The sequence below is a fragment of the Heloderma suspectum genome, chromosome 14, assembly GCF_057233095.1.
Source record: "Heloderma suspectum isolate Gila_16-S chromosome 14, 16-S_ref, whole genome shotgun sequence".
NCBI classification, from domain to species: Eukaryota; Metazoa; Chordata; class Lepidosauria; order Squamata; family Helodermatidae; genus Heloderma; species Heloderma suspectum.
The window spans coordinates 4,058,319-4,071,205 of NC_139471.1; the positions used below are offsets into that span (position 1 = coordinate 4,058,319).

General features: G+C 49.8%; 2 protein-coding genes across 5 annotated transcripts in view; both read right to left on the bottom strand.

The window, feature by feature from the left end:
* PHYHD1 (phytanoyl-CoA dioxygenase domain containing 1) overlaps positions 1 to 2,595 on the bottom strand; it is a 20,977-nt gene extending 18,382 nt beyond the window's left edge. The window contains exon 1 of one of the 3 annotated variants that reach the window (XM_084820685.1): positions 1,819 to 2,595. The gene's annotated coding sequence lies outside the window, so the exon portion shown is untranslated. The remainder of the gene's footprint in view (positions 1 to 1,818) is intronic. The other 2 variants (XM_084820684.1, XM_084820683.1) reach the window with 2 other exon arrangements.
* Positions 2,596 to 4,479: 1,884 nt separating this feature from the next.
* Positions 4,480 to 12,887, bottom strand: part of LRRC8A (leucine rich repeat containing 8 VRAC subunit A) — a 46,778-nt gene continuing 38,370 nt past the window's right edge. Inside the window, exon 4 of one of the 2 annotated variants that reach the window (XM_084820671.1) lies at positions 4,480 to 6,955. In XM_084820671.1, the coding sequence (XP_084676797.1) occupies positions 6,680 to 6,955 (276 nt within the window). In that variant the 3' untranslated portion in view covers positions 4,480 to 6,679. The remainder of the gene's footprint in view (positions 6,956 to 12,887) is intronic. The other variant, XM_084820673.1, reaches the window with a different exon arrangement.

The following is a 12,887-nucleotide window of genomic DNA, read 5'->3' on the forward strand; positions in this document are numbered from 1 at the left end:
GAAAGCCAGTGCCAAATCTTAAGCAGCAGGGGTGTTGAACCTCTTTCAGCCCAAGGGCCAAATTCCATTCCAGAGAAGCTCTCGGGGGCGGCATTCCACATGTGGGTGGGGCCAAAGGCAGAAGGGGCAGGGCCAAAATTACTAGCATATTTAGCTTAAAAGCTCTTCCTGTCTGTCACTAATCCTTAGAAGAGGCATTTCAACCTTTTAGAATGGGGTGAAACTGTGCAAAAGCCAGGAAACCACCAAAGGATTGGTGGTTGGGGGAAAGGGGGCAGGATGGGGGATGGCGATGTGGCCACTTGGGGAATCCTGGAGGGCTGGACTGAGTCCCGAGGTAGGCCAGATACTGTGACCTGAGTTGGGCCAGATTTTGGGGCCCCGGGGCTGAGATTCTCCACCCTGTCACTTAGCCTTTCCCAACCTCCCAGATGCGTCCGGGATGAGACTAAGCGCCTTGAAATGTCTGACAGCTCCAATTCTGAATCAGGGGTGGAGCAGCAGCTAGATCAGAGGCCGGGGGAGGGACCCTCCCTAGTGAGCCAAAACGCTGGAAGAGAGTCCTCCCAAGACCTTGACCCACAGATGGCCCAGGCTGAGTCCCTGCCCCCTTCCTCCACCATGAGAATGCAAGTTTCCGAGGAGGAGGAAGAGGGGTGTGACTGGAGAGATGCTAGGGCACAACACAGAGCAAAGCGGGAAAAGTTAGGGGCAGGGCTCAGACTCTCCTCCCAAAGAGCTACTCTTGGAAGCCAACGGAGGAGGGAGCCGCCCTAAGGGAGGGGCATCCCTGCAAAGCTAGCTTGGCTGGGAGGTTCATACTCCCAAGTGGCTGGCAACTTTCTCTCCCTCTGGTTTGTCTCCTCTGCTTAGAGATGGTTGATTAGTTGTTTAGAGCCTGGGGGCAGCCTGAGAGTTTTCCTTGAGTCTGCATTTGTAGAGAGACTAGGCTCTAGCCAAATAAAGTCATTTCAGCCTGAAGCTTTGTCTGTTGTGGCGTTGATTGCAAAGGGAAAGGATGATTGAAATCTGACAAGATGTGTTGGACTACGACTCCTGTGATCTCCAGCCTGCACTGGGGCCTAACACATGATTAAATCATCCATTGGGGGGTTTCTACTCTATCCACATGGGAACGCCGGAGAGATTTCCTGCCTCCCACTGTATTGCCAGTTTCACTTCCAGAGTCCACATGCATTTTCCACTAGGGTTTTTCAGCTATGGAGTTTATGCCTGCAATTATTCCATATCACAGGAGTGCAGAACCATCAGCCCACAGGGGCCAAATCTGGCCCTCCTGGGTTCCCAAGAGGGCCCCACCCCTTCCTCTGACCCCACCCGCTTTCCCCCAACCACCGACTGTTTGGTGGTTTTCCAACTTTTGTGCAATCCCCCCCCCCATTCTAAAAGGTTAAAATGCCTCTCCTAAGGCTTCGTTGCCAGCAGCAAGAGGCTTACACTAAAATATCCTGGTATTTGGGGCCCTGTCCCTTTTGCCTCTGGTCCTGCCCACCACTGCAGTGCGGCCCCCGAAAGAGGTTCAACCCCTTTGCCATACTCCCTAAAGAGGTAGAAATGAGGGTACACTCGAACGTCCTGATTCCAAAGGGGGAATTCTAAGCTGCTCAAGCAGATGTGAATATCCCATGGAATATCCCATTAACTCCAAGTTAAATGCCTAACTGCACATTCCGCAGATAAGTTGCTAGAGTACACTGTTTTTGAACATGCAATAGTTTACAGATTAACAGAGTGAGGGAGCAAACCATTTGTTTGCTGTGTAAGCGCCATCGTTGAATCAGCTCTTAGCTCACTCACCTTTATTTCTTTGCTGTCGACGCTGTAGCTTTTTTTTAAAAAAAATCTTGCATACTGTCTCTTTCTTGGACACAATGTAGTTTAAATAAAAGAAAAGCACTGGCTAGAGCCTTTATCCTTCAGTTAATTCCCAGGTGCCGTTCCAAAAAGAGCAGATGACGGCTTCTGTTTTAAGGAGTTCTGGCGATGTTTATTCTCCGGGGACCGGGGAGAACAGAGTGTCATGCCAATAGCTCTCAATGCCCTGTCCTTAGACCGGGAAAGGGCAAAAGCAAAGCTGAAGCAAAGCTCTGTAAACAGTCAACCTGAATGTTGGCAGCGCTGAGACAAGGCTCTCAGAACAATTCCCTTAATGCATCTCCCCAAAAGGAGGCTTCCTTGGGTAAGAGATTCCGCTTTTCCCAGGATGCAAGAAGACTCCCGTTATATTTTCCAGACAGCTGGGGGCTCCAAGCAGAGAAAGGTAGCTCAGACTTGTTTTCCTGCATTCCACAAGCAGGACTTGGAACAAGAGCTGGCGGAAGCCCACATAATTAAGGTGCGGTTGTTATTTTCAGAGTTGCTAGCTTTTTAATTATTATTGAGCCCTGCTTCTGTGCTTTTAGTCGCATCTTGATCTGCAGGCACGCAGAAAAATAAGAATATCTACTTCCATACTTGAGAAGCTGCACCTGTTTCCTGCAGGTTGAGGGTGCTGTTCAAGGGGTGGCCACGTGTCCTCAAACAGAGGGCAGTTCTCTCTTTGAAGGCATCCTCCATTTGATGGGCTCTCCAGTCCCAGGTTGGTGAAACACCAGAGCCACATGGAGAGAGAGCAGGCAGGGGCCCGGAAGTTCCCCATCAACCGTTGGCACGGAGAGGACGAACTGAGCAAAAAGAGACGGTTCACCCGGTCGGTCTTCTCCACTGGGTGAAATGATTGCATTTCTATTTAAAATCAGCGGTGGGCAACATGCACCCACGGACTGTACGTAGCCCACCCAAAATTGTAAAAAAAACTTTAAAAATATTAAAATTGTTTGACCCTTTTAGAGCTCTGTAGCTACTAGCTTGCAAACTAATTTTGATCCTGTCGATGCTCTGTTGCCTCTCCAGATGCCGTTTTCAAATTATTTTGTCCGGCACCACCGGGGATGGGAACATAAATGGCTCGTGGACCTCCTGAAGTTGCCCACCCCGTGTAAATTATAATTCCTAAATCGGCATCTACATATCAGTATGTGCAAATTATTTCTATAAATTGGCATCTACATCATTATGTCTAAAGAGGCATCTAAATATTAGTATATGCAAATAATATACAAATTGGCATCCTTTCTTTGCTGATGCACTTCCTGTTTTTGAGCAACGTGTAAGCAGCCTCCCTACCGAAGGCACAGGAGCAGCCCAGCTGGGGATGTCTTGGGGTCAACTGCCAAGCTCACTCCAGCTGTTTTAGACACAACACTCTCTCGTCTGGAAGTTCCCCCCACAATTTCTGGCTTCTTAGTGGTGATGGAAAGATGTTCTGTAACTTCTCGGGGCCACGTCTGTTCTTTGATCTGTCCGTCTGTTCTTTGGAGGTGCCAAAGTCAAGACATAGCATTGAAAATTGCTACAGTTTTGGGGAGCCCTGCGCCACTGACCTCTGGTGCAGCTGGGAAATGTTTCATCTCACAGCACATATTCCCCCTTCCCCCAAGTCCCTTCAGGATTACTTATGTGACTATAACATGCTCACCTTGCCTCCATGACACACACTCTCATTATATCCAGGCTAGACTACTGCAACGTGCTCTCCGTGGGGCTCTTTGAAATTGGTTCAGAAGCTTCGGCCAATAGTAGGGATGTACGAATTTTGTTAAATCCATTCCATCTGTGTTTCACGGATGTCATACGTCTTTCCTTCCATCCTCTGCTCGTTGATGGAATCTTTTTTTTCTTTTCTTTTCTTTGGGATGTACGAGAATTGTGTTCAAATTGCGCTAATGCCCAATTGCGCTAATACGCATTGTCCTAAGTGCGAATTTGTGCAAATCTCCCCAAGAAGTTTAAAACCCTAGTCTGCACAACTCAGAAAAGGCTGTGGTCCGCTGGGAAATCCACAGGTCAGATTCACAGAAATCCAAATTCATTTGAATCCCTTGTGGAGTTCTCCAACATCCCTAGTTGGTATAGAATATGGTGGCAATGAGGACGCTAGAGGAGGGGTAAGCTCTCAGAACATATTGTGCCAGTTACACTGAAGGCTACCTGTTGGTTTCCATGCCAACCTTTGGCTTTGGCCACGTCAAGAGCTGGAATACGGACCCTGACAGGTTTCAACAGAAGCAATGGGAAAAGAGGTCCCCCAACTCTGAGGTGGGTGGTTGCCACTGCACCTTTCCACCAGGTAGGTCTTTTAAGCGGCTAGCAAATATGGTCGAAGTCGTTTATCGGCTCAGCAGGGGCGGGCTTCCAAGGCAGCTCACAGTTGAAGGGTGCGACTAAAATAGGCAGCAGACCGGACCACACCCACTTGAGCCATCCAGCACCCAAAGGGACTGTTGGTGGGCAATCCGCCCCAAAATGTTCTGCATCCCTGTCCTAGGGGAAGGGTGCCATATATAGCTCATGCCCATTTTGCAAGATAATCCCTCACCTTTCAAGTGTTCATAAATAAAAAGAAACAGACCGCGGTCTTCCTCGGATATCCAGGCAGCTTTATTTAAACATTGGCAATACCAGAGGCCTGGTTTACATCGCTTGTCACGTGGCTTTTCAGCATGGCGAGTGCGCGCGGGGGTACGTGTGTCTTTCTCCTATTACAGTGGACGCAGAAGAAAGCAGAAGCTCGCAGCAGCTTTTGAATCCTCTTTACTGCCAGAAACATCGGAAGGGGGGGGAAGGGAAAGGGGTTCGAGCGTTCCCACGTACGTTGGGCCAAAACCAACACCCTTCTGGCAGGGAGCAAAAACTCTGAAATACACAGCAGCTGCTTTCACCCCTCCCTGCAAAAGGCCATGCTTCACCCCAAGGGAACCGTGCTACTGGACAACCTCCATAAACTGAATAGGGCGATGTCTAGCCCAAGAGTATGCTATGCTTTGACCACCTGTTTTTGCAATAAATTGGTAGCCGTTAGGAAGACTGAGCTTCCCACTGGACAGATGGATTAGACAGCAGTGCAAGTCCGACTTATTTTAATATGGGCTCCTTGCTTCCTAGTGCCAAGTGACAGGGAATCACGGAGCCCAGCAGCCTTCGAAGGCCCTTGCACTGCTCCTTTTGAAAGAGGTACAAAGGGAGGCTGCCAGGCTCCATTTGCCGAGATCTGGCAACCAGCTGCTTGCCCCTGCAACGAACTCTGGGAACCGAGGCAAATATCAGTCTCTTCTCCACAGGCTACACAGGAGCCAGCAAAAATCTGAAACAAAACCAAAAAACAGACCAGCTGCTCTATAAAAATCATAAAAGGAAAGGGAAAGAAGGGATGTAGTTTTAGCCCCACGGAAGATACTGGCAGCACCTTAAAAAAAATGCCCCAAAGGAAGTATATAGCAGAGGTGGGAAGAAGGTAGATCTCCAGATGTTTTCATCTTCAGCTCCCAGCATTTCTGACCATTGACCATGCTGTCAGGGCTTCTGGGATTTTTAGTCCAAAACATCTAGAGGCCTACTTTCTGCCCACCCCCGGTGTAGAGGAATGCTGTGTTTCTTTTAGTGTCTTTATCACCTCTGCCTATCCAGAGGAATGCTTCTGAACTGAATGCAGTGTTTCAAATACCCCCGAGTGCTAGGAGGGGAAGGGATGTTCAAAAGTCCATTAAAAATAAATAAATACCCCCCCACCCCACCCCCGAGCAGCTTTTGATTTCTGCCACCGCTAGGGCGTTGCCACTTGAGAATAATTTTACAGACTAGCATTCTTGTCCAGACAAAAGATTAGGCCAGGCAACACCTTGGAGTCGCAACATTTTATGGTTCATCCCATCCAGGAAGGGGTAATAGATGAATCAAATAACCATGGGTTGGAGATGGAAAGATCCTAATTTTAGAACAGGAAAGGGCGGGGGGACACTTTGAAAAGGGATGTCAACTTTTGCATAGCAATCCAAAGTAAAATGACTGAAGATTTAAAAAAAACACCAATGCCAGCATCAAAACTGATTGGCGGGGGGAGAAGAAATTTCTTCCTATCGGCTCCTCCAACAACGTCCTAACTCAGCTGCCCTGCCCACCTGGTGTCCTCCAGATGTTTGCGGCTCCAATTCCCTGCAGCCCCAGCCCACATGCCCAGTGATGCGGGGAGTCGTGTTCCAAACCCCCTGGAGGGCACCAGGTTGGAAAGGCTGCCGTACCCGACAAGCCAGCAGTGAGGTCCGTGTGCAATTCGGCTGCAGCCGCTGGGTATCCTTGATGGCTGAATGCGGAGTCCTCTCCGTGGGCTGCACGAGGGCCAAACGCTCAGTGTCCGGCAGGGGTGGCATGGCAGCAGGCAGTTGGAGACCGGCTCCGCACGCCTCTCGCTTTCTCCCCTGCCCCCTTTTCGACCTGGAGGCAGCTCCAAGCACTTGGCGCAAGTTGAGAGTCCCATTTCCTGGCGGGGAGAGCGGGAGCGTCTGACTCCCTGTCCTGCAAACGGCAACCCCGTCTCTCATTTGCACAGACGGTCCTCTCGCCCTGACCACCGCCTGCCCTGCTCCTCTTCCTCCCTCAAACCCTTCGTCCTGAAGGAGCAAGCAGCCTCACGCCCACCTGCTCGTGGCAGCTCCGGGAGGGCGGGTCTTGGCTAGTCCGGTTTTGGCTGGGAGGGAGAACACGGGGGCGGGGCGGCCAGGGGTCCCCCCCTGGCTATTTGGTCAGAGGCACTGGCTTTCCTCTTCCCTTTCCAGTCAGACTCTCAGGCCTGCTCCTTGTCGGCCCTCCACAGCCGCTCCTTCACCTCCAGGGGCAACGTGTTGAAGAGGTCCTCTTCCACCACCAGCCCACTGCGCTTCAGCAAGGGGCAGTCGCCCAACTCCACTGGCAGACACTCCAGGCGGTTGCCCCGCAGTTCGATCTGGGAGAGGTTCGCCAGCTCGCCCACCCGGGAAGGCAGCGACTGCAACACGTTGTTGCCCAGGTGCAAAGTCCGAAGTTTCCGGCACTGGAAGAGCTCAGCAGGGAGGCTCTCGATCTGGCGGGAGAGGAAAGATTTGGGGGCAGGGGGGGAGAGAGAGGTAAAAACATACAATAAATGTGGGGTCAACAAAACCACTTTCTCCATGATGGTGGTGATAAATATATTATTAATTTTATTATTATTATGACGACACCTACATTGTGCTCTTTCCGGAGCCAGGTGAAGACCTTTCTATTTTCCCAGCTCTGTTGTTTTAAATTTGTTATTGTATTTTAAATCTCTGCATTGCTCCTAGGTATTATGGCAGTTTGTATTTTGACACTGCAGTTTTAAACTTCTACATTTTATATTGTATTTTATGATGTATTTTGTGGTTTTAATTGTTGTGAACTACCCAGAGAGCTTTGGCTATTGGGCAGGATAGAAATGTAATAACAATATATATTATTTATATTATAATATTGTAATTAATATTATTTATATGTCTTTCTCAAAAAAAAGAAGACTCACGGTGACTTACAACAGAATTAAAACATACAAAAGTAAAAACAGTTACAACAATTAGCTCTGAAAATGAAACCACCCTATGAAACAGGGGGCACAGAGCTTCTTATCAGCCCAAGGGCTGAATTTCATCTAGGAAAGCGTCATGGGGGCCATAGTCCAGTAGTGGGTAAAGCCAAAGGCAATAAGGCCAGAGCTAAAATACCAGAATTACTGGTGCATTTGAGCTGAAAGCTCTTCCTGGCAGGAGCTAAGCCTTCGGAGAGGCATTTCAACCTTTTAGGATGGGGAAAAAACTGCGCCAAAGCCAGGAAACCACCAAACGATTGGTGGTTGGGGGAAAGGGGGTGGGTGATGTGCCCTACCTGGGGGCGATTTGTCTGAGGAAGAGGAGGGGAAAGACAGCACAGTAGGCCCCAGCCAGAGCTAAGCAAGGACTGTGAGCCTCGGCTGACAATCCTCCCCTGGAAACATTACAAGAGCCACCAGGCCCCGCTCGAGCAGTTCCTAAATTCCCCCAAATGCTGGAAGCAGAGCCTGAGATGAGCCATCGTTAGCCAGCTGTGTCGACTAATGGTCAGCTATAAATAGGGATGTTGGAGAAATCCTCCCCGGACCCCAATGAGGCTGGATTCTATTGAATCCACACACACCCCGAAGTCCGTGGAGGATCGGCTCTCTTACCTCCACCTCCCCGTGAAGTCCTCACCGGCTGGATCCTGCCTGCTGCTGGCTCCGAAACCCCAGCAATATAGCCGCCATTGCCATGTTGCTGGCTGGACTGATGGACTTCAGACACAAATAGCGTCCACTACGCCATTTGCATCCCTGCTCTTTGACATGACAGGCTACGTAAATCTTTACGTAGCCTATTGCGTGAAAAAAACAGGGACACAAATGGCGTATTTGCATCCCTGTTCCTTCGCGCGATAGGCTACATAAAGATTTATGTAGCCTATCACGTCAAAGAGCAGAGACACAAATGGCATCCGCTATGCCGGACGCCATTTGCGTCCGCAGTACGTCAGTCCAGCCAGCGATACGGCAATGGCAGCTGTATTGCTGGGGCTTTGGAGCCAGCCGGCAGCTCTGCGGAATTGCCGCAGAGCAGAGCCAGCCGGCGAGGATTCGGGGGTGGGGGGGGCGGATCGCCTCCCCCGCCAGAACGGCAGGTGAGTAATTCATACATCCCTAGCTATAAAGCAGCCCAGCTGACGCCAGCTCTCTGCTACGAACAACAGTGAACAGATCCTCAGCATTGCTTCCCAAGACACCAGATCTCACAGGCTACTAGACTCTCGGCTACCCATCCGCGCAACGCTTTTGGACACCCCCCACCCCTGACTGGCCTTGAGGCTTGATCAAACGGATGCTCGTGAACCGACCTGTGGACTGCTTTGACTTCGCTTGTGCCTGCAAAACCTCCTCAGAACGCCTGTGAACGACCCTGGGCTGAACTGGTTGCTCTCTCACTGCTGCTCCTGGGACTCTCTGCGCCTTGCCCAAGGCTCTGGCCTGGGTGGAGACAGCACAGTGGGGCCAGGGAAGGGGGCGTGGCCATCTAGGGTATGCCAGAGGACCAGATTTGGCCCCCAGGCCTGAAGCTCTGCGCCCCTGCTGTAAAACAACTAGGGCCTCAGGGATAAACATGAACAATTCAGCTGATGCATTCAACAGCCCGGCACAGGCCATCATGTGCCAGGGAATAGAGGAACGCCCCTGGTACTGAGAAGATGACAAGATTGGTGCCAGGCAGGCCCCTCTGGGGAAAGCATTTCACAATCAGGGGGCCACCACCAAGAAGGCCCTCTCCCTTGCTGCCATCCTTCCTCGGAGGGGGCACTCAGAGGATGCTGAGCATAGGGTATAGGTAGGTTCAAAGAGGGGGAGTGCTCCGTCAGGTACTGTAACCCCGAGCTGTGCAAGGTACGACTCTATTAAACTCTTCTGGCTCTCCAGGGTCTGCGACCCGATAGAAGCGTAAATCATCATTGTCACCATTATCAGGAGAAACATGTGTACATTTCTAAACTGCACATGAAAATACACACAAATATTTGTGCAAGATGGAATCAAGCTCACAGCCTGATACGGACATGAGTTCATTTTGCTGGTTCACACATCCCTGCAGCAACAAGGCTGAAATCAAGATGAAAACAAGCTCGCAGCCTGATACGGACATGAGTTCGTTTTGCTGGTTCACACATCCCTGCAGCAACAAGGCTGAAATCAAGATGAAATCAAGCTCGCAGCCTGATACGGACACAAGTTAGTTTTGCTAGTTCACACATCCCTGCAGCAACAAGGCTTCTCTGGGTCCAGAATAATTATGACCTTATGCACATGCCTGCAGGGAACAGGGGGTTGGAGATCCTTGAAAATGGGCAGGGAATGGGGGTTGGAGATCCTTGAAAGTGGGGGCAGGGAAAGGGAGCAAGCACACTGCTTCCGAACGTGTTACTACATTAGAAGAGTAGAGAAATCCTCTCTCCACAGAGAGATAAGGAAAATCAGAGCCTTCAACGTCCTTTCAATACTAAAGGCGAAGAAGCCCTACCCAGGACCTGGAGAGGATCTTCATCTCCAGTTAGCTTTGTAGGAACTGGACTCTTGCCAGTGAAGGATGACGCAATCATGAGCTGTTATTCTGAACTTCAAAGCAGAATTATAAAAAATAAAATGCCCAGACCTTGCCCCACCTGCATTTTTGCTCAGGAACATCCAGTGACCCTCACTCACAGAGCCTTTTTCCACTCGAGGAAAAGAAAAATCCACACGTTTGTACCTGCTGCTATACAACAGACATAGTACCGTCACGCCCACCCCACCAAAATCTAACTGAGCCCTTAGCCAAGTTCCTTTCTAAGCCCTTCTTTCCCACTGGACATGGCTGGGCACCCATATGGCAGGGACGCTGCAGTTCCAAGGTTCCTGCAACAAGGGAGAGGGTGGGCTAGATGACTACTGAGCCCCCTTCCAACTTTAGCATTCTATGACCTAAGAAAAGTGGGCCAATTAGGCAAGGCTATTTTTGGAGAAAGTGGATGAGACGGGAGGAGGAGGCGGGGAGAAACAGGGAAAAGGACAGCCTTACATTCACACACACCCCGCGCAAATGCCATCACCAACACACTGAACAGGAACAAGATCATCTAATTATTAAATACCTAAGCAATTTTGGTGGAGTTAAAAGTGAGGACAAGAGCAGAGAAGCCCTTTCACTCCAGAGGGCCGAATTCCATTTGGGAGCTCTCGGGGGCTGTATTCTGGTTGTGGGTGGGGCCAAGGAAAAGGGGGCAGGGCCAAAATCACAACATATTTTAGCTTTAAGCTCTTCCTGCCAGAAACTAAGCCTTAGGAGAGGCATTTCAACCTTCAAGAATGGGCAAAGACAGTGCACAAAAGCCAGGAAACTAGCAAAGGATCCGGGGTCAGGGGAAAGGGGGTGTAGCCATCTGGGAAAGTCCAGAAGGCCAGATTTAGCTCTCGGGCTTGAGGTTGCCAACCACTGGATTAGGACTTCATAGCTTTCAAAGCCTGTTGGCATAATGGGGTACCAGTACTGGCAAACCTTGCAATCTTTACCCCCTAACTGACCCTTCTTTGCCTCTCTCAATATGCCCCAAGAGAAATAAGCCTGCAAAACATGGCTTGGACATTTCCTTCCACTTGAAGAAAAAAATTATCTTCCCAACAGCCTTCAGATGCAAAGGCGGGAGAAGGAAGAGAAGAGAAACATCCTTGTTAAATGCAGGCAACCGCATTGATTTGTTTAGGAAAAAACACAACTTCAGCAGCAGCGCCACAAAAATAGCAAGCGTGCTTTCAGGCTTCATCCTCAGACTGGATGTTTAAAAAAAAAATCAGGAAAAGAAGGACAAGGGGAGAGAAAAAAGGTTGCAGATACAGGATATGGTGGAACTCTAGCCTGTAATATCAGACAGTCTGAATATAGTGATTCATGAAGCTCTTTGCAGACTAATTAAGTTAGTTTATGCCAAGCACAAAAGGTCTCAGGTTGTGGTAAAGTCTACTGGTATACAGAAGTAACGGATGTCCTCCCTAGGAAAACATTAAAGCCGGCAGTTATTCAGATCTGCCTCTACCACTGGTCAGAACACAGGGATCCCTTGTAAGACAGAGAGCAAAGAAAAACATGGCAGTTCTCGTTGCAACAAAACTGGAAATTAATGGCAAGGCGCTGCGTGTAGCATCAACAGGAGCTAAATTGGGAAGTCTGACCAAGTGTTTAGAGGAACCTTGTTTGGGCCGTAGGCACGTTGGGCCCATTGGAGAACTCTCCTGGGCACCACCACAAAATGGCCACCATGGGAAGCATGGCAAAGGACAAGTAACCTTCTCAAAAGACAGCATCCAAGGCAAAGGTGGGGGTCTGAGCCCCAACACACTAAACAACTCCTTTGAAACCGCAATTTTCAGCACCAACAGAAATCTATTTCACAGCAATTCCAGGTGCCAGTAACAACGTGTTATTTTTAAGCGGGAGGGGTAAGGCACCAAGAAAGGTGTCTGGGGGCGCACTCATGGGCAACAACATGTCTACCCCCGGGTTAGAGGTCTGGGTTGGCTCTGCTTTAGACAAAGGCCCATCACTGGGTAATAGCGGTGCTGGGATACAGGAGAGTTAGATAAGGAGGAAACTAAATTCAGTGGTAAATAAACCTAGGGGAAGGTTTGCTGCTCAGTGGTACAGCACCTGCTTTGCATGGAAAGGATCCATCCCTGGTATCTCCAGAGCTGGGAAACCACTGCCTGTCACTGCAGGTCAGGGATGGGAAACCTTTTTCAGCCCGAGGGCCACATTGCAAAATGTGAAAGATCTCAGGGGCCACATTCCATGTCATTGGGGGGGGGGACAAAGGCAGAGTGGGCAGGGCCGAATGTGATCACCACCCATTTTCAGCCTACTCAAAAACAGGCAGGACAAGGCCCCTGCATGTCTGCTCAGGAGTAAGCAGGACTGAATCACCCACCTGTGCTTACGAAGAGCGTCCCCACATACCAAGCCTCTGCATGTCTACTCACAAGTAAAAACCTCTCCTGCCTGCAAAATGCACCATTCAAAAACTGCTCAATCCTTTGCAGGTTATTTAAGAGTTAATTGGCTTTAAATACCCTCTTATCTCCCATCAGCAATTGGAGATAAAAGCAAAAGAAGCTTGCAGGCCGGATGGGGAACTCCCAGGGGCCACATCTGGCCTGTGGGCCAGAGGTCCCCCATCCCTGTTGTAGACAGTCTGGCTCCATATAAGACAGCTTCCTGTGTCCTTTGATTACCACAGTGTGCCTAACTCTGCACCCAATGCTAGATCTTACCTTGTATCACACAGCATTACAACATAGAGTTTCCCTGTCATCAGCAGCCAATGACACCTGACAGGTAAATGCAAAATGTTGTGATGCCAAGCAACACAAGTCCACTAGAGACACTGTTGCAGGGGAGACAGGGAGAACACAGCAC